Source organism: Eubalaena glacialis, chromosome 12 (assembly GCF_028564815.1).
Source record: "Eubalaena glacialis isolate mEubGla1 chromosome 12, mEubGla1.1.hap2.+ XY, whole genome shotgun sequence".
Lineage (NCBI taxonomy): Eukaryota > Metazoa > Chordata > Mammalia > Artiodactyla > Balaenidae > Eubalaena > Eubalaena glacialis.
In genome coordinates, this window is record NC_083727.1 from 71,478,356 (window position 1) to 71,500,000 (window position 21,645).

At 40.8% G+C, this 21,645-nt stretch overlaps 1 protein-coding gene across 6 annotated transcripts in view; it reads left to right on the forward strand.

Annotated features, from left to right (window-relative positions):
• Nucleotides 1–902: 902 nt before the first annotated feature.
• The window catches only part of SYNCRIP (synaptotagmin binding cytoplasmic RNA interacting protein), a 25,872-nt gene continuing 5,129 nt past the window's right edge, over nt 903–21,645 (forward strand). For 2 of the 6 annotated variants that reach the window (XM_061207702.1, XM_061207701.1), the window contains exons 1-9: nt 1,827–1,928; nt 4,166–4,284; nt 4,409–4,516; nt 7,326–7,439; nt 7,539–7,715; nt 15,370–15,505; nt 16,598–16,803; nt 18,905–19,054; nt 19,377–19,498. In XM_061207702.1, the coding sequence (XP_061063685.1) occupies nt 4,436–4,516; nt 7,326–7,439; nt 7,539–7,715; nt 15,370–15,505; nt 16,598–16,803; nt 18,905–19,054; nt 19,377–19,498 (986 nt within the window). In that variant the 5' untranslated portion in view covers nt 1,827–1,928; nt 4,166–4,284; nt 4,409–4,435. Of the gene's footprint in view, nt 1,008–1,733; nt 1,929–3,302; nt 3,463–4,165; nt 4,285–4,408; nt 4,517–7,325; nt 7,440–7,538; nt 7,716–15,369; nt 15,506–16,597; nt 16,804–18,904; nt 19,055–19,376; nt 19,499–21,645 lie in introns of those variants that run through there. The other 4 variants (XM_061207700.1, XM_061207698.1, XM_061207697.1 and 1 more) reach the window with 4 other exon arrangements.

Here is a 21,645-nt window from a genome sequence, read left to right on the forward strand (position 1 = left end):
GAACTAAAATCCCTATTGCTGAATTAGCTGAATACAACAGCAGGTCCATGTATGACAGGAAGAAATTTTAGGTAGTAGAGTGCCCAGATCCTTACTAAACCGACTGGCTACATAGTCTTTTGGTCAAAATATTTCAAAAATTTCATATCTTGATCCAGGTACTAATGAAAATAATCTGGCATACGAAGTGTTTAAGCACTTTGAAGAGTATTCATCTAACTTTTTGTTTAGGGAACCAGTGAGCTCTTGTTTTTTAATGAAAAGGACACTATTCCTGTTTTTCATTACAGCTGCATTGAACAAAATTAGTATCCACACGGCGTCTGAATTCAAAATGCCTTTGTCTTGTCTTTCTTGTACCTAGTATACGGTTACAAAAGAAGTTACTAAGTTAAGATTTAATTGGCAAGATTTTCGAAAAGAAACACAGATATGCTACAGTTGCCCTAACCACACAGCTCTGTGCTGCTGCAAGTTGCTCAAACTGTGCCGTGAGGAAGCCCTTAACTGCTGAAAAGGCCAGGGACTGAAACGGAGTATTGCACAACTCTTCACCACCCAGCGGTTTTGCTTCCAAATCTGGCTTTCGTAGCATCCCAAGGCGGGAGCCGCTCCTCGCTCCACTGGAGCCAGCCCGTTCCCCCTCAAAAGCAGCCGGGGTTTCCTCGTTCGAGCCCCGAGCGCCCCTCCCTCCGCCCAAGGTTCCCGTGGAAAGGAAGCCACGCGGGCGCGGGGCCCCGGAGTTCCCACTGTCCGGCCGGGGAGACCCAGTCTCCCAGGAGGGACTCCCGCACTCGAGTCCCGCCGGCCAGGTGGACCAAAGGTCCGCGGGCTCCGCGCCCCTCCCCTCCCCCGCCGCCCCATTGTCTGCCTCGCCCCGCCCCGGGGGACACGTGCGCCTGCAGCTTCCCGAGCGAGGAGAGCGCGGGGTGGCGGCGGCGTGGACACCGCCTGGAACGGCTACGCGGCCGCGGCGTCGGGGGCGGGGGCCGGGCGCGCACGGACCGGTGGGTACCCTCCGCGGAGCTGCGCTCGCGTTCCGCGCCCCCCGCCCCGTTCCCCGCCGGCCCGGGACGGGGCGGGGGGTGGGGCGAGCGGGAGCTCGGTGGGGGGGGCGTGCGCGTGGTGCCGCGGTGGGGGTGGGGTGGGGCGGGGTGGGGAGATGCCTGTCTCCTGACAAAGGCGAACGAGTGGGACACGCTGAGCCGGCCCGCCCCGCCCCGCTCGGAGGGGAGCGGGAGGGGGAGTGCCGGCAGGGGAAGGGGCGGGCCTTTCATTCACTCTCTGCCCCTCCGCCGCCGCCGGAGCGGAAGGGCGGGGTCTCGCGCCCTCCCGTGTGGTGAGGAGCGAGGGAGGTGGCGGGCGTGGGGGCGGAGCCCGCGGGCGCGCGTCCCGAGGCGTAAGCTACGTCGTCACGTCAGCGCGGGAGAGAGAAAGAGAGGAGCAGAGTCGGCAGGGACTGGGGGGACAGGGCCGAGAGAGCGAGGGAGGGAGCGAGCGTGCAAGCGAGGAGGGGAAGGGCGGCCACTCGTGCCTGAGCGGCCGCGGACGACAGTGCGAGCGGTGGGGTAAAGGAGCAGGGAGGGGAAGAAGAAAGGCCTAGAGAAGAGGCGGACGGAGGCTGGTGGTGGTGGGAGAAGGAAAAGGAGGAGCTGGAGGCGGGCAGGGGCTGAAGGAGTGAGTGAGAGAAGCGGACGCGCGAGGGAGGGGAGGGAAGGGAAGGGGGGGGGTCACGCGGAGGCGCGCGCGCGCACTGGGAGCGCGCTCGGAGGCGAGTGGAACTGGATCGGGTTTGCTGCCAGCGGCGTGAGCTTCGGCCGCCATTTTACAACAGCTCCACTCGCGCCGGACCCAGGGAGCAGCGAGCACGCGTTGCCCGCAACCGGATCTCCTCGGACAGGATTCCTCCGCCGCAGCCCGACGGGGAGGTAACGACCGCCGGGACCCGGGTCTGGGAGGGGAGCTCCGTGACATTGTGGAGTGAGCTGGGGGAGGGCGGTGCGGGGAGAAACCGGCTTTTCTGGAAAATGGATTCCAAGGAAGAGGGGAGCACGTTGACTGGGGCTGCTTGGGAGTAGGCCGCGGCCCGCGCCGCCACTTCCTTCTCCCTTCCATGTGCTGCTGCCGTTCGGGCTTTGTCTGCGGCGCTCCAGGGAGGAGGCGCCCCCGTGGCCCGCGCAGACCACGAGCGGCGGCGGAGTTGGTGCTGTCGTGGCCGTCGCCGCGGCGCGGGAGTGGGCGGAGAGGAGCCGGTCCTGTCCCGCAGCCGCGCGGCGGGGTTGGGTGGTGCTCGGGGTCCGGCGAGCGTTGGGCAGTTCGCGGAACGCCTTCGCGCCGCCGGCTTGTCGGCCCCGGCCCGGGGGTGGCACCGCCGGCCCCCGCGCCGCAGTCGCTGCCGGGACCGGCGAGGGGTGGGGGGCTTGCACCGCGCGCCGCGGCGCACGTCTCGGCGGGGCGGGCGGGCGGCCGGGGGTCGCCGGCGCCCGGGGCAGAGAGAGCCATGTGTCACGGCCGAGACGGCGGCGCTGGGGGGGCGGGGAGAGCCTGTGGCCTGGCGCCGCCGCGGCCTCGGTGTCGAGGGGCGAGGTTGTGCTGCTGCTACTGCTTGCTGGGGGCTCCGGCCGCGGCTTGGGGTAGCTGTTGGGAGCCGGTGACGGTGGTCTTGGCCTGGGACTCGGTGGGTTTTCGTGGAAGGAAGTTGTAGAACATTGGAAGGCGCAGAGCACGTGTTTCTGCTGGGCTCCCGGGGGCCGCAGCGGTGAGGCTGCCGCTCTGGGTGCGGAGTCGGGGGCGGGCTTTGGGGTGTGCGGGTGAAGGGTGGAGAAATTGGGTGGTGGGAAGGTAGCTTGTGTGAGCGCTTTGTTCTTCGCAGGCTGTTGTTACCGATCTTTAAGCGGCAGGCGGGAAAAGCGCGCACTTCGGGGGTTTACCTTTGAGAGGGAAAAGCCCAGCTTTGCTTGCTCCACACACACCTCGTTCGCCGTACGGGCACAGCTGCATGTGGCACGCTGGCTCGTCCTCGTGCTGGTTGGGCTCCATTTGTAATGTGGTTTTTCCTAGGGAGTGTTAGCAGGTGAGTCAGGGGTGGTGCTAAGGAAAAACGTAGTGGATCCGTCCTTCTGTGCTCCGCGCGCCGAATGTGGCTTGTCAGGCGGCAGTGACTTTCAAGTAAGGCCTCTTTAAAGGGAGGTGCAGGCTGGCTGGTGTAGAAATTGGTAGAGAAAGTAAAGATTGGGGCTCTCATATTGTCCTCTATCCTTTCTGAAGATCCTAGTTTAATTTTGCTTATTGCGTTTGAACAGATCTCTGGAAACATGGCTACAGAACATGTTAATGGAAATGGTACTGAAGAGCCCATGGATACTACTTCTGCAGTTATCCATTCAGAAAATTTTCAGACATTGCTTGATGCTGGTTTACCACAGAAAGTTGCTGAAAAACTAGATGAAATTTACGTTGCAGGTAAGAACTAACACTTGCAAAATTATATCATGAAATTTTTCTATTGGATTTCTGGCTTTGAGCTAAAATAGCAACTTTTTGTGGTTTCCAATAAGTGTGGGACCTGGAGTTTTGCCTTGTTGTGCTAGTTGTGAAGTAGAGGTTAAGGTGTATAGAGGGAGGGAAGAGAAAGGGTTAGGAGGTAAAGGCTGGCTGGCCAGATGGATAAGTATGCGATGGTAGCAACAGCTGCTAAATATTGGAAGCAGGCCATGTGACTTTTTGGGGGTATTTTTATAGTAGGATTCTTGTTAAATAACTTGGTAACTGTAGACTTGTAGTCTGTCTCCGTGTGGCTCTTGCTTTTTCTAGTGCTATTTGAAATTGAGTAGAGGTTCATTTGTCATGCTCGGTACTTCATTGGTTGGTTTTAGAATTTGTGAGCCTATATATTTGCTGTAGAAATAGGGTTCAGAATTGTCTGATTTAGACACAGAACAAGATTAAAAAAAAAGTGGTTGAGAGGCCTTGTTTAGTTCATAATGCCGTTCAGAATGGCTAAGGTATGTGTGTTTTTCATTATACAGATGATAAGGGGGCATGGAAGAATTCTTAGTTGGCACCTGTATTGGCAAACATGGTCTTTGTTTTAAAAAAAAAAAAAAAAAAGAACTTTCTAAAAAATATTAAAAGTTGACAATTAATTAAGTTTTTTTTTCTCCAGGGCTGGTTGCACATAGCGATTTAGATGAAAGAGCTATCGAAGCTTTAAAAGAATTCAATGAAGACGGCGCATTGGCAGTTCTTCAGCAGTTTAAAGACAGTGATCTCTCTCATGTTCAGGTAACGTTAATCTAGTGTCAGTGTAAAAAGAATAAAAAACAGTAGTTTTGATAGTTCAAGTTTTATTTATTTAGGTATGTTTAAGATAATTATTGTTAAATATGATTGGAAAATTCGTTTGCAGAACAAAAGTGCCTTTTTATGTGGAGTCATGAAGACTTATAGGCAGAGAGAAAAACAGGGGACCAAAGTAGCAGATTCTAGCAAAGGACCAGATGAGGCAAAAATTAAGGTATGTCTTTTAAAACTTTCTTTTTTACTCCTTTCAGTTTTAAAGTTTTTTTTTTTTTTCTTTTTTCTGTTTTCTAGCTTTGGTAAATATTCCTTGGGTGTGAAATGGGTGTGTGTGTTTTGTTTTTCGTGTTTTTTTGTTTGTTTTTTGTGTTTTTTTTTGATGTTGCAAGTTAATGACCATGAGATAATTTGTTAATCTTTTGTAATTACTGTTTTTCCTGCCTTTAACAATTTGTTTCTAAAACAATTCGGAAGTTTTTCTTGTTAGCCAGCTACTGTTTCTTAAATATGTGTTATTGGTATTCTAAATAAAAGATTTAAAGAAATACAGCCACCATATTTTTTTAGAAACCTGCAAGTCCAGATTAACTGACAGTGGAACCAAAATGGGAGGGGATCAGCTCACCCCATACTGGTGGAGTGTGTGCATTTAGCAGCTGACTGCTTTTCTTAGGATTCTCAAGCCCCCAAATTAAATTGGTTTAGTATTTTAACACTGCCTTCTTCTCCTTCCATTAGTATGGGTTTTGAAGGCCAATTTGTTCATTTCTAAAAGCAGCTTTTAAGGATAAAATTGATTACTGTGGAAATGTAAATGAGGAAACTGAGGCTGAGGGTAGGTTTTCTTTGCGCTCCCCCCACCCCCAAAGTCAGAAGAGTAAATGGCCTCAAAGTCAACTAGGTTTTGATCTTGGTGTTTTTTAGTTGTGTTGAGTTTTTAGTTCATAGAAAATATGACGGTGATCATACTAGTTTTAATCTGGGACTCAATATAGTGTGCCACTGCTCTTGAACCAAGGGTTATGGTTTAAGAAAATCAGTTATTAGGAACAATATAGGTATCAGGTGTGTTATAATGCTGTGGGAAGAGAGAAGCTTGGAATATGGAGTTAGACGTTAAGGCTGTCTATAAATTTGAGCCTTTCGCAGTTGTAGCTGTGAATGAATTGTGTTTGAGCTATAAGTTTAGTTTTTCCAAAGAAATGGAATATAGTTGTTACTCATTGTAATTAATCAGTTGTAATTAAGTCTATACTGAGACAATTATTAAAATTTTATGAAAAATTGAAAATTTCGTTGGTGAGATTCAGTTCTATCTTTGGAAGGGAGTGGCTTAAAGCTTTAGTGTGACTTAAATTGTGGCAAGAAGGCAGACTTTTTTTCTTTTAACATCTTTATTGTAGTTTCTGCTGTATAACAGAATGAATCAGCTATATGCAAACGTATATCCCCTTCCTCTTGCATCTCCCTCCCACCGTCCTAATCCCACCCCTCTAGGTGGTCACAAAGCACTGAGCTGATCTCCCTGTGCTACGAGGCTGCCTCCCACTAGCTATCTGTTTTACATTTGGTAGTGTATATATGTCCATGCCACTCTCACTTCGTCCCAGCTTACCCTTCCCCCTCCCCGTGTCCTCAGGTCCATTCTCTACATCGAAGACAGACATTTTTATAGGATATTTTTCAGAGGGAATAAGTTTTTCCTTTTTGTTTTTAGCAAGTGACATAAAAGGTTATTATTTGGGTCACTTAAAGATTAAAGTGAAAGAAGCACAGGGATTACATATGGGAAAAAGGGAAGAAGAGCCATTTAATGGTTTAGTTTATGTGATAGTAATAGATTTGAGTTTATTTTTGTTACTAACCCAGTGTTGCACTGTTAAGCAAATATATTTGGAGATAATAGAAAAAGACTACTTAAAACATGTAGTACTTTCTGGGGTTTTTTGTTAAGACAGTTTAGGAATAAAGGAGTTGTTATCAATTACAGTATTTTTTCATAAATATTTAATGTTCTTTGAGTAGAAAATATTTAAAATCTGTCTAGGCATTTTCATTTTCAAAGACTAAAGTGACCCCCAAATCACTTAACAGCATTTTGATAAGTTTTGTCCTGTGCCTAGTGTTTCTTTTTATTTCAGAATTTATCATCTAATTATTGGGTTGCTTTTATTATTCAGAAAACCAGTTTTGTGCTTTGTGGGTGAGATGGTGGAAAAGGAATAATTCTTGTTTTTTCTTTAGGCTAACAGTGGACTACTTCTTTCTAGTCTTTTTGCTTATAATAAAAGATGAAGAGAAATTTTAATGCTCTGAGTAAATATGAGTCGTGTAAATTTTAACAGTTCACTTTTAGGGAGGTCATATGTAGAGGTTATGTCACATTGTTGTAGCTTCATAAAGTTTTCAAAATCATTTTGGCTCTCATTTTTTCTGAGTGATCCATGCTGTCCTGTGAAGCATGGTACTTAAATGTCAGATGAATAAGAGGTCATTTTTCCTGCAACTCCTAAGTTTCTGGACTTAATTGGAGGAGTGTAATGTCTATAAAGGTTGGTGAAACTCCCAGAATGGCGGTAGGTACCTAGAAGTGTGGGTTACAGGGAAATTTATTGGATAAGAAAGCTAGATTTGGAGGAGAGAAGTTATCCAGCTCCTTCTTCAGGAGAGAATTATTTTCAGCCTAATTAGGTGCAGTCATTTTTTTAGAAGGGCTGAATAGGTACACGTTGCCTTGAAAGTTGTTGACGGTTCAATATTTTGTGTTGTTCACTAAGCACTACTCAGTAATTAATTGGAGACCAGAAAATAATTTGACCAGGATCCTGAAATTTTCATTATAAATTAGGGCATATTATAAATTACAAACATACATTAAAAGGGGAATTCTGAAACAACAGAAATCTGTAAGTAGGGAGTGTTGCAAAGATACATGTAAAGATTTGAACAAGAATGATTTTAAACTGCTCAATGTATGGGTGTGGTCTCATGAATGAAATGTATTAATGACATTTGAACTTTTTAAGGCGCTCTTGGAAAGAACAGGATACACACTCGATGTGACCACTGGACAGAGGAAGTATGGGGGACCGCCTCCAGATTCCGTTTATTCAGGTCAGCAGCCTTCTGTTGGCACTGAGGTAAAGAGACTAAAAACTTGTACCCTTTGTAGTAAATGTACAGGTGTCTGGTTCCCTAAAGAAACTCTCCATGGTTTTTACTTCGTATTTAATTTACAGATATTTGTAGGGAAGATCCCAAGAGATCTGTTTGAGGATGAACTTGTTCCATTGTTTGAAAAAGCTGGACCTATATGGGATCTTCGTCTAATGATGGATCCACTAACTGGTCTCAATAGAGGTTATGCGTTTGTCACTTTTTGTACAAAAGAAGCAGCTCAGGAGGCTGTTAAACTGGTGAGTTTTTTTTTCTTTTCAGTTTTCACATTCTCTGTTTTCATTTAAAGCCAGGACTTTTCTTAATTGTGTTAACCAAAGGTTTTTGAAGTGCTGATTAGGCACTGTCACATTTTCTATGTACACATTGTAGCAGTATTTTTTGTGCATATAGTTGCACTGACTCAGGATCTATAAGGTAGTGTGGTGGAGTTGAAGTTACTGGTTCTTTGAATTTGGCTTAGTGATATTTTTTTTAAAGGAATGTTAAAAGGTTTAAGAAAGTAACTGTAATAGATAGGGCTCTTAAAGGGCCATATCTGGCTGTCCCTTTTTCGAAAATGTTTCACAAAGACATTGTGATGATAACTTTCCAGTTAATGAAATAAAGGATTTTATGTTGAGTGGCAATGTCCGATTTAAAAGTACTAGATGTCAGGTGAGGACCTAGTTATTTTCCCAATTTAAAGAATTTTAATGTTTCAAACTATGGCTTATATAATTCTCCTTCAAATTAGTTTTATTAAATTTTGTGACAAGTAGTTTCTGTGTTTTGTAGTTGAAGATGTAAGTTAATTTCAATCCAAGAAATACATCAAAAAGTACAGCTGGGGAGGAACTTTTGTAAATGGTTCACTATAGCAGATGTTTGTTAGTTTTGCATTATCTGACTTACATGTTTTGTGGGTAATTCTAAGCAAATTTGAACTCCTTAGAGTGATTTCATCCTGCATTTTATTTTTCCTTCCCTCACTATCATATATGTCACAATTTAAGGCAAACCTTAAGGAGAAAAAGAAAACAAATATACTTACTTGGTTTTGCTTTTTGTATTGCTTGGATCTCTCCATTGGTGTGTGTAATTGAACATTGTAAAGGTTAACATTAGAAAAGTATGCTACTTGGGAAGAATAAAGAATTCAGGAGTTTAGATATTTCTTTTTAAATCGTGGCTGATTTTCTTTTCTTTCAAAGAATGCTTTCTGTTTCAGAAGGGAGAGTATGTATAGCTCTAGGGGTCCATTCAGTGGTGACCTTTGAACTGTCAGGTTTTTAGTTTAAACAGTTCAGGTAAAACTGAGGACTTTTTAGAGTTCTGGAAAGATACTTTAGGAGTCATCTAGTTGAATCTATAAAAGAATAGAACATTTTGCCAAGTAGTAATAAAGTAGCAGTAAGTTTTAATGTGGAAATACCTAATGATTGAGAAGGCAATGAGACTATCTTACTACAAAAAGCTAGTACAGAATTTAATGATGTCAGATCCAGTTTATTTACTAGGTATCACATAAAGCTTTAGTTTTGCTTAATAGGTGTGATTATTTAGTGTTACAAGTAATGATTTGTGTATTTATTAATATTTTTAAAAGGAATCATTAAACAAACATTTGTAGACTACTTGGTTTTGCTGCCAAAATACACTAATTATGGTAGGTCCTCACTAGAATTAATTTCTAGATGATGTTCAGAATCCTTATAGTAAAGAAACATCATTAGAAGATGATGTTATATAATCCAGTCCTAACGTCACTATTTTGAGTGCCAATAAGTACACATGAAATATGTCTCAGTTTGGGCAATTGCCTTGGCTTAACAGATCATGTAGTCCAAAGTTGCATTGCTGTAGGCTTAGAGTAGTCTTATTAATGTAGTTAAGTTTTTCAACTGTAATGCAGAAATTTCCAGGTAGCCAAACAGCCATTTTGATTGGTCTGTGAGCTAGCTCTTGTCCTAAATCTTTTAACACTTTTTTCTGGGTTTGTGATTTGAGTCCTTATCTGGGGGCATAATTATTTTTTACTGTCTGATGAATAGGAGGCTCTGGGCTTTAGTGTCTTTTTAAGGGTATTCTTAGCACTGGGATGAATTGGACGTATTGTCATTGCTTTTTTAAAAAGGATGCTTTACCATAGCTAGGACTATGGTGATAATAGAATTGGGAGATTTGCCTTAATGCAACAGTAGAAGAAAGGACTAGGCTTTTGAGGAAATGAAACATTCTCGAGAAATAAAAAACTGAAGTTGATTGGGATGTTTTTTTGCTACCTTGTTTTGATTCCTGGAAATGAGTACCCCTCCTAAATGTATTTTTTAAGGAAGCATATTTTGAAAACTATTCCTACTCGTATCATGTCACGAGTCTACTTGAATTACAGCTTTATCCAAGGTGAATTTTTATATAAGGTAGTTGAACTGTTCTAGTTGCACATAATCAGATGCTGAGAAAATGCCTTTTTTACGTTATTTATAGATGAGACAAGATTGAAGCACCATCTCTTTTTGCTTTCCTGTACTTTGTGTCTTGAGAAATACCTTCTATTGAGTTGAGATAGTTTATATATTCAGCCTTATTTTTTGATGTTATTCAACAACGACCCCCGCCGCCCCCCCCAATAAAGACTGTAGATTTTAAGTTTGCATCTGAATTACTTGTAAAATGGGTTGATGTTAACAGCTGAAGAAGAGGCATGAAGTTAGAAGCAACTGCAAACTTCTTAATGACCCTATTTTCAGCTAACATCTGCCTTGTATTTGGGGGAATAAGAAAATTCATCCCTAAATGATGACAATGTAGCTAAGGAAGCAAGATTTAAATTTGTGAAAAGGTGAATAATAGCTACCACTTGTGCTTGTTGAGGCACAGGAGCTGTGCTAGGTGCTACATTATTACCTTTAAAGATCACTTCAACCCATTCTTCAAGGTAAGTGAAATATCTTCCTTTTGCAGTAGAATAAATAGTCTGGGTGGCTTGCCCAGAGCCGAACTGGTTTAGCTTGATACCAGGTTTGTTTAGCATGTGCTTATCGTTAATTAGACGTAACAATTTAAGCCAGCAGTATAAGTTATGTTGCCAGGTAGCCTGATTCTTCAAATTATGTAGTGGTTTAGGTAGTGTTAAAAGGAATTCAGAGTGTAAGTCGTCTCTACTGCCAAATTTATTTTTGGCATCTAACCAATTTGTACCATCTTCCTGGTACCATCCTAGCCTAAGGTACCATTTGAAGAATCCTTCTAGCTAGTCTCACTGCTTTCCATTGCTCCTTTACAGTCTTACCTTTTAGCTGTGTAGATTAGATCACAACAGTCCCATGCTGAAAACTCTAATAATGGCTTCCAAACAGGGTTCTATCTGATCAAGTTTTTGCTTACCTCTGTCTTCCTACTCTTCTTTATTACCCTTCCATCCACACTTTGCCTTTTTTCTCCTCCACAAAAGCTATGAGCATTTCCATCTCAAGGCTGCCTTCTGTTCTTTCTCCCACTTCTCCCAGTTAGCACAGCTGCTGTCTTCTTATCAATCAGGTTTTCTTAGAAGGCCTTTCTAAGAAAGGCTTACCACCCAGTTGCCCCATGACAGTATACTGAACATAATAAAAAAAAGAATGCTTAGATGTACTTAAAATTATTTTTTGACTTTGAAAGATTATTTGCTTCTCTCTTCCCATCAGAAAATTTGCTCTTTTTTCCTGTATCCCCAACATTTAGAACAGTGCCATTATAGAGTAGGTACTAGATAAATAACCTGACTGGCTGACCAGGCAAGTGTGTATGTGTATTTGTGTGGTGTGCTGCTGGAATTGGAGCCCAGGGCCACTGGCTCTGCAGTGCCCATTATGGTTCCTATACAGTGGAAGTGTCCTACTGAAAATACCTTTGTTACAAAGACTGGAATACTGACCTCTATTTGCACATTAAGGGTTATGAGTTTAAAAGCCACTGATGGTTTATTCACCACAGCGGTTGTATACACCAGTGTACAACCATTTTGATGAATGCAGCTGGCAAGACAGGTCGACAGAATATTTTAGTAGCAATTAGCAAGTGTTCAGTGTGTTTAACATGAAAGCTTTTACTATGGGTGTACAAGGTAGTTTGATCCAGTTCTTGACTTTGGTGTTTCTAGGACTTGAGAGGCTAACTACAATTAAAGTGGAAGCAGGTGGTTCACAGGGTAAAGGAGGGATGAAGGGATCGATTGCTTTTGGTTGAGGTTGTTAGAGAAGGCTTTGTGATAAAAAGGTGTGAGCAGGGCAGTGAAGGAAATAGATGAATAGTTGAAGCACTGTTTTGTGAGAAGGGAGATAAAACTTGTGTAAAGTCAATGCTAGAAGGCAGTAGGCATGACTGCTGGGCTGAGTTGCATGGTGCTATTAAAGTTTTGAGCCTTTGTATGGGTTGCATGATGTAAATAACGGTATAGGTTCTATTTTTTTTTTAATCAGTGATATGAATGAGGGCATAGTTGGACTGTTGAAACGTTTGGTGACTTGAATCTACATGTAGCGGTTAATGCCATGGATGACAAAATAAGGATCTGAAAAGATTCTGATAGCCTGGCACAGTAGTTTACACCAGCAGGATGGAATTGAGTGGGGTTGAGAGTCAAGTCCTATACATGACTAATCCACAAGTAAGCTGTAGTGTGTCAGTGGTGTGGTGTGATTGCCAAATAAGCCAAGATAATCATGGACTACATGTTATAGAGGCCTGGTGTTGAGAAGTGTCAGAACAGTCTCCAGCTTATTCTAGACTCCTCAGTCTCAGTCTGCCTCTATAGTATTGTGTTATGGATGTCACTATTTGGTGACACTCTTGGAGGCAGTTCCCAATTTCAGAGAAGTAATGATTAGCCAAGCATAGAGGGGGATTGAGTCCTAAGCATTGTGTGCAGGTATATGAAGTACTGTCATTTGGAGAAGGAAATAGATTTATTGTAGAATTTTTAGGGAAGTAGGTTTGGCTCAAGGTAAAGAAGACTTGAATGGATGGGCTTGGGAGTTGGCGGCTTTGTTGCTGTAAGGGTTAGGACTGAGCAACCACTTCTGGATCAGTTTTCTAAGTCTGAGATTGCTAAATTTCTGGGGATTTGGTAACTGATTGGCTATAAGGGAAGGAAAGAGTGAATTGATATTTTGAACGTAGATGATGGGAATGTTCCAGGCTGTACAACTCATTTTGGTGTTCCGAAATACTGAAACTGCATTGGTTAATGTTCAAAGTTCATCTTTATTTTATTTGGTTACCTCACCGTGCTACTGGATCTGAAAGCTAGATTTCTAAAATTTGTTAACTTCAGTGCCCACTTTTCTAGAGTTTGGAAAAGATTACGTTTTCTTTTTTATTTTGATACTATCATATCATCCTGATTACTAACCCTTGAGAGTAAGGGTTTATCAGCATTAAATTAGAATCTCTATTAAGGATCAGAACAGTTGTTTTGGTAATGTTTTTCTACCATCTAAGTCAGTGTTACTCACCTGCTAACACCTGCTAGGATGCAAAGTTTATTTTCGAATTTAAGGTGTGATAGATTGGTCTTAAAAATGCTAGAGTGAGAAAAGTTAAACAACTCAAATACACTTATAAAAGTGCATGCTTAATCTGTAGATGGGGCATTTCTTTAAGAAATGTTTATTTCTAGGCACTTTTGCTTTATTTGGACAGTATGCTGTGTGCAGAGGGTCACCTTTGCTCCTTTAATGACTTTTCATTGGAGAGCCAGTTTACTCTCTATGGGTCAGCTATAATTGTTCCAATTTTTTAAATTAAAAAATGTGGATGAAAAGTTAGTTTTCTTTATAAATCCTACTAAATATTCACGTCTTCATATTGTTCAGAGACTACGGTCATTTAAATACCTTCTACCTACCCCGCCTTGATTAACCATAGTGAGGATAGGTTAGAAGGGAAGAAACTTTTCTTTTGTAGGTAATAATGGAAACAGTCATTACTATTTTGAGGCAGCATTGTTAAGTAAATAGCCTCTGCTCTTAGAATATTTGGAAAGAAATACAATAAAGGGAAAATGATCCCAAATTGTCATCTTCAAAATAACTCCTCTTTCTCCCTTTTCAAAACTGTATTTCCTTCCATTCTTTTTCTGATTTTAATTGTTTTTGTCAACTTCTGGAGTTACAGACTAAATGACCAAATTGAAAGCCATTGATTTGTCACTAAGGCTGGCTACTTGATCCTTAGATATAAAAATCTAGGGAAGGTACATGTCTTAAAGCAGTTTATTGTGTTCTTAAGTTAATTTATTTGTGTAATAGGGTATTGTAGTCTACTTGTCCATAATCCCATGCAATGGTGGATTCAACCATAGGTCTAATATCTGCCCGTAACCGCATATTTCTATTTTTAAGAGGTGTTTGGTCTAAATAGAATATAAATGGTATGAGAAAACGAAGTCCAGGGCAGGATTTCTTAACCTCAGCACTATTAATGTTTTAGACTAGATAACTTTTTATTATGCTGGACTATTTTGTGAATTGTAGGATGTTTAATAACATCTCTGGCCTCTACCTACCCACTAAGTACCAACAGCAAAACCCACCTCTAGTTGACCAAAATGTGTGTGTGTCGGGGGGCAGCAAATCACTCCTGTTGAGAACTGCTGATCTGTGTTAACATAGAAGGGTGTTTTTGTTGACCTTTATAGGATTTAGGGATTGCAGAATATTTGGTTGAGCTCAGATCTACAGGTATGCAGAGGAGTTTGGATGGTGAAGTTTCAGGGAAAGCGTTATAGTCAGAGGTTTAGCAGTATGAAAACTGTTTGAGAACTGATGTAAATAGCCGAGATTATAGTATTGTGGAGAAAAGGGAGAAGTGGTAGGGATTTTAGGATGGACTTAATGACATCCAAGGGTTTGAACTTTGTTTTGCTGATGGGGAGTCATTGTGGGATTTTTTTCAATAGGCAAAGTTGTGATTTAAAAAAAAATGTCTCCAGCATAAGTGTAAAGAATAGAGATAATCCTGGGATCATGATGACCAGAGACTCGGATAAGCGTGAACGGAGTCAGTGGGGTAAAAAGTACAAAACTGTTCTGAACTGGAGGAAGGATGTTTGAACTTCATGTTTAATTTTGAATATCTGGAGATGGAGAAAAAGGGAGGAGGAATCAGTTTTCTGACTTGTCTGTATTTTCTTCACTTATACCTGATATACCTGTTACGCAAGAATGGAAATAACAGGGATAGGAACTTTCTGGGTTTTGCCTCTGTGGTATTGTTCCGTTTTATGGAATATGGTTACTTGAAGATGGTTTACTTTTTACTGTAGTTTTATAGTAGTTTACCATAATCTACTTGTCTTTCTCCAACTTTATTGTAGGCTTGGTGAAAATGAAATGGGGGAAAAAGTTGGGTTGGATTCGGAATAACAAGGTTCTCCTTTTAGATTTAAGTATTTGAAGCCAAAAATCCCTTATTGTAACTTTTTACAAGTGATTAGGGGAGATGGAAAAATAAGATTTAAGCGCTGATTAACAGAAAGGCAGAAAGCTTGCTGGCACTGGAATCCGTTCCCCTTGCATGAGAATAACTAGTCGGAAGGATGAATTTAAGTAGAAAATAAGGTATTGTGGAATCAGTAATTTGGAATTTAAGCTGCTTACAGGCTAGATTCTTAACAAATTTGCTAAATTTCAAGGACTTGACAATTTTTTGCTTTAATTCATAAACTTGGTTAGTGTGTTTTGTCAGTACAATCTTCCTGTCTCAGATTATAATTTTTTAAAGGATAAAAATACTGGATAAACCTAAGTGTTTTAATTTGTTAAAAGATTTTGCTTTTGTGTATGGGATTTGCATATCTTTCTATAATGAGCACCTATAGTAGGATATTTTAAGTATTTTTAAAACATGGTGCACTTTTCCGCCTTTCAGTATAATAATCATGAAATTCGTTCTGGAAAACACATTGGTGTCTGCATCTCCGTTGCCAACAACAGGCTTTTTGTGGGCTCTATTCCTAAGAGTAAAACCAAGGAACAGATTCTTGAAGAATTTAGCAAAGTAACAGGTAAGTTGGGTTTACTTGGAAGGAGGTTCAACTTCTAATACTTAAGGTAATTGCATGCTTCTGTGTGCCAAGCACTGTTTTAAGCACTGCATTTATTGATTCGTATTCTCACTATAGCCATATAAGATGAGTAACTCCATTTTTCAGATAAGGAAATAGAAGGTTTTGGGAAATAACTTGCTGAATGTTATGTAGTTAGTAAGGAATACGGCTGGATTTGAACTTAGTCTGCAGAATCATTGTTGTGCTTCCCCTGTTTTGGAAGATTGTATTTCTTTGTGTGTTTTTATGCATTTTGAGGTGCTAGTTGACATTCTTAGTAAAAATGTTTGCTAAGTAATGACTTGATTTTCCAAATTAATAGGAATGGTAAGTACTCTTGCTATAAGCAGAGATTATACTTTGTCAATATGGTGCAATTTCTTTGAATTGTAAAGCATTTTTTATAAGTTTCCAAGTGACAGGCTTTTGTCATTTGGAAACTAGAAAAAATAGTTTTGTCTGCCTAGAATATTTAGCAAATTATCAGCCTGTTACCAGTTGTCAGGAACATTTGAAATTCTTATACAGTACTAAGATAGTCTCTATTTCATTTGAAATAAACATTGATGTCTGAGGCCAGAAAAGTGCCATTAAAAAATTAGTTTTTACTTGCATGGGGTGAAAAATTTCTAACCATGTCTGATTTATACTTCTGGTTTTCCTAAAACAGCTTTGTAAAGATTTCATACCTCTCTGTCATCTAATTAATGGAAGCAGAGAAAAATTTCTAACCGTGTCTGACTTATACTCCTGGTTTTCCTAAAACAGCTTTGTAAAGATTTCATACCTCTCTGTCATCTGATAAATGGAAGCAGAATAGTCCTCAGGTCTAAGTAAAAAGAGTACATTTTCTTTACGTGGGGATTTTTGCATTAGGAACACTTGGAAAGTGTGGATTAGGTGAATTATCTGGACCAGTATTTTTGAGAGTCCCCGGTAAAGATAAGAGATTATTTTTCATTCTGATATTCAAGTATAATATTAGAAAAATAAATCTTTTGATCTTATTTTTGCTTATTTAATTTCTCTGGAATTGTTGCTTACTTTCAGAGGGTCTTACAGACGTCATTTTATACCACCAACCAGACGACAAGAAAAAAAACAGAGGCTTTTGCTTTCTTGAATATGAAGATCACAAAACAGCTGCCCAGGCAAGACGTAGGTTAATGAGTGGTAAAGTCAAGGTCTGGGGAAATGTTGGAACTGTTGAATGGGCTGATCCTATAGAAGATCCCGATCCTGAAGTTATGGCAAAGGTAATGACAGTTGAGTTAAAATTTTTTTTGTGGTGTTGCTGGGAGCAGGGGTAGGCTTTAGAGAGCGGAGGGAAACTTGTGTGTGCTTTCTTAAACCATATTTTTGAAAGTGAGAGGAGTGTTCTGTGTTGAAGGCCACGCACCAGAAATAAATAACAAGTGCATGGAGGGTGAGTATAGGAATTTATTCATGGACCCTCAGCCACAGTTGTGTAGCCATCATACTCTCATGATAAAGTAGGTCGCCTACATGCAGTGGAGATGATTCACTTTCATTTTTGTGTGGATTCGAAGAGCAGTTTCTTTGCGTTTTTGAGAGTGGCGCCATTAGATTACATGGTTTTTGTGTTAAAAGTCCCACTCCTAAAAATAGTGAACTGTACTGGCCTCAGCAGAGCTGCTGCAGTTAAAAGGTTTAGCTATTATTAGGTATCGTGCTTCAGCAGACAGTTGAGACATCTATGAAAACAAACATCTCTTGAGTCAACACTTTACCAGTGCAGTTTGCAGTTAAGTTATTCTAACATTTTATTAAAGAATCCTCCTTAATGATGATAGGCTAGGAAATACAACTAGTTTACTTAAATCAAGAGAAGAGTGTGAAGTGTCAGAACAGTGAATATTAAAGGGTAAATGTTCTTGAGGACAGAAGATACTTAGGATTCATTCTTTTTTCCTTTGGCTTATTAAGCTCTCATTGGTTAGCCCTTTAGATTAAGAAATTCAGATGCTACTTCAGGTATTTTAGGAGGAAGTGATAATGTTTCTTAGCCAAAAGGTTAAATTTGTAGTTGTACTTGAGGAGCTTTCAGGATTGAAGACTTTATCTTACCAGTGTTTTGAATATTGTCGCCTCTCTTTAGGGTTTCAAAAGCAGGTCCTAATTAGTTTTGACTCCCTGTGTTAAGTTCAACAGCTATTTCAGATGGCATGGTGTTCACGTTATTAGGAAATAACCACATCCATTTTAATTGTAAAATAATAACTAATGAAAAGTACTGTGTGTAGCATGTTTTGTTTTTTGAGCAACAAGTACAGCAGTTTCCCGTACACACACCTGCCCACGTAGCTGTGCAGCCTCCTGCACGATCAGTGTCCTCACCAAAGTGGTACATTTGTCATAATCAGTGAATCTAAATTGACACATTATTATAACTCAGTGTTTACGTTAGGATTCCCTTTTGGTGTTCTGCATTCTATGGGTTTGACAAATGTATGTCGTATCCACCATTGTAGTATCATACAGAATATTTTCATTGCCTTAGGAATCCTCTGTGATTGCCTTTTCATCCCTCATCCCCGGCAACCATTGCTCTTTTTACTGTCTCCATAGTTTTGTCTTTTCCCAAATGTCACATAGTTGGAATCGTATAGTATGTAGCCATTTAAGACAGCTTCTTTTACATTTAAGGTTCCTCCATGTCTTTTCATGGCTTGATGGCTCATTTCTTGTTTAGTGTTAAGTAATATTCCATTGTCTGGATGTATTATAGTTTATCCAGTCACCAACTGAAGGACAGCTTGGTTGCTTCCAAGTTTTGGCAATTATGAATTAAGGTGCTATAGGCATCCATATACAGGGTTTTGTGTGGACGTGTCTTCACCTCTTTTGGGTAAATACCAAGGAGTGTGACTGGTAAATCATATGGTACGAAAGTATGTTTAGTTTTGTAAGAAGCTGCCAAATTATACCGTTTTGCATTCTAATGCAGTGAATATGTTGTTCAGTATTCTCAACAGCATTCGATGGTGTTAGTGTCTTAGATTTTGGCCGGTCACTGTAACGGGCTTGTAATGGTATCTCACTGTTTTAATTTGCAATTCCCTAATGACATATGATAATTGAGCATCTCTTCCTATGCTTATTCACCATCTGTATATCTTTGGTGAGAATGTTCAGATTTTTTGCCCATTAGATCCAGCAGCATGCTCCTTGGTATTTACCCAAATGAGTTGAAATTTTAGTCTATATTTTATATTTCTGGTACTCTTCTAATGGGTTGTGACTAAAGTTAAGTCTGCAGGGTTGGATTGGTGGCATCTTGGAAACCGAATCCTTTGGAAATACATAGGAAGTTTCTGTTTCTTTCTTAAATTTCAGGTAAAAGTGCTGTTTGTACGCAACCTGGCCAATACTGTAACAGAAGAGATTTTAGAAAAGGCATTTAGTCAGTTTGGGAAACTGGAACGAGTGAAGAAATTAAAAGATTATGCTTTCATTCATTTTGATGAGCGAGATGGTGCTGTCAAGGTAAATAACTGGGGGAATTATCATAGGCATCTAACTTAGACTAATGATTTTTAGTCATCCTAAAATCAGAACGTTTTAGAAAATTGAAGGAAACTCAGAGGTCATGTAATTACTCAAGCTAACCTTTATTGGCCTTAGCAAATTGCATAACTTACTAAACTAAGTCAAAAAGATTATTAGTTGAAGAGCTGGATCTTTAAATGAAATCAAGAATCCTATTTTATCTCATCCTTCTAGTGTTAATAGTAAATAATTTTTTTAACTTTAAGTGAATCATAGTTGTGAAAGGTCTCTTGTATTGATCAGTACCTACTTTTTTAAGGCTATGGAAGAAATGAATGGCAAAGACTTGGAGGGAGAAAATATTGAAATTGTTTTTGCTAAGCCACCAGATCAGAAAAGAAAAGAAAGAAAAGCTCAGAGGCAAGCCGCAAAGAATCAAATGTAAGTGAAAGTTGTACAAATTTTAATATTGATTAACTGGTGAATAACAAGTGAACAAATCTGTAACATGCCTTTACCTTTTAAAGAAGACTTGAAGTTTAACTTGAAAGCTTTGAGTCAAAGAAAAATGCTGAGAATCTCCAAAAATGTTTATTGAGTTCTTGCTATTGACCATACTTGTGAAACTAATTGTAATTCTAAACAACTGGACCTTTGCATAATAAACGAAAAATCAATCTAGGTTATTTTCTACTGTATTTTACAGAATGTGCTCCTGAATACGTGTTTTAAATATTAGCTGCCCCAAAGTCTTGACAGTATGTTTGGTTAAAGGGTGGAGAGTTTTTTCTCTGAGGCAGGAAATATAAAATCTCCAATTATAATAGACTCTGCTTCCTTTGTGTCAGAAAAAAGACTTCTTTACCAATACATAGTGCCCATTACTGCCATCCCAAAGGCTTCATATACTATGCATGGGTTTTGAAAAATGAAATGAGTATAGTTAATGAAATAAGCAAATAACATAGTATTGAGATACGAAAACAAGTGTGTAAATGCATTGTATAAATTGGATCTTTTAAGGCTATCTGCTCATTAAGACAGTGAAGGAAACTTAGCTGTGTAAGAATGAAGTTTGCAATTTAAAAAAATTTGGTAATTGATTTCTAAGGAGGAAGAGAGGGGTAATTGCTGTTTGATGGCAAGAACAATAATCACTAAACTATATCTCAGGTCAGTGTTCTGTCTGTTGCCCTATGTAGGGGAAGCTTCTATTATTTCATAATCAGGGAAGCATTCACGTTCTAGTTTCTGTAATTAGCTGTGCAGTTAGGCAAGTTGGCAAGTTCTGAGCCTCAGTTTCTTTAATTTTAAAAGGGAAACATTAAATTATGTAAGATGTCTTGTACAATGATTACTATCCAAGTAATCTATCTGTACTTGTTCTAGGACTAAAGAAACATGTGCTTTTTTTTTTTTTTTTAATTATAAATTTATTTATTTATTTTATTTTTGACTGCGTTGGGTCTTGTTGCTGCGCGCAGGCTTTCTCTGGTTGCGGCGAACGGGAGCTACTCTTCGTTGCGGTGCGCGAGCCTCCCACTGTGGTGGCCTCTTTTGTTGGGGAGCACGGGCTCCAGGCCCGCAGGCCCCAGTAGTTGCAGCACGCAGGCTCAGCAGCTGTGGCTCGCGGGCTCCAGAGCGCAGGCTCAGCAGTCGTGGCGCACAGGCCCAGTTGCTCCGTGGCATGTGGGATCCTCCCGGACCAGGGCTCAAACCCGTGTCCCCTGCACTGGCAGGTGGACTCCCAACCACTGTGCCACCAGGGAAGTCCGAAACGTGCTTTTAATAGGCTTGGTGGTAGTATAAATGAGAAAAGACTTACAAAGAGCTAGGTTTTGAAGGAGGAGCTAATGTTCTATCTCAAACCCCTGAGTATACTCTATGCAGTGAAAATAACGTTTTCATATCTCTTCCAGAAGACAATTAACTGATTGTGATTTTTTAACGTAGTGGCAGAATGTAAGTATAGGAGATGACGTTGGGTAAGTGATTAGAGCAGTTACAGCTATGACTTGATAGATGGAGGATGATACTGAATCGAAGGTGTAGAATGTCAGTATATGTGTTAATATTTGAAAAGAACAGGAGAAAGGGATGACTGCATGTGATGCTGGCACTTTACCTTGCTGCAGTCATTCACTGATTTTTTTTAAAAAAAAGTTTAACAACTGCAGCACACATTTCTACTTACACCTCATTGTGTCCCTGTGAGTTGAGTACTCTATCTCCCAGTTTGAAATGAGGAAACTGAGGCACAGAGGTCAACTTGCCCAAGGTCAGTCACACAGCTAGTAAGTAGTGGAGTTGGGTTTGAACCAAGGCAGTCTGGTCCCCAGGGTTTTACTCTTACACACTACGCCTGGGTTTCCTCAGTCTCTGTGTAATTATTGCCATTTTGTGCGTGTTGATTTTTGGTTATGGGGGCTGTCCTGTGCATCATAGGATGTTTAGCAGCGTCCCTGGCTTCTTCCCGCTAGATGTCAATAGCAGCCCCACCCCCACTGCCGAGTGACGACAGCTGTAAACATCTCTAGACATCACCAGAGGTCCCCGGCTGGGGAGGGGGGTGGGCAGAAGTATCTCCA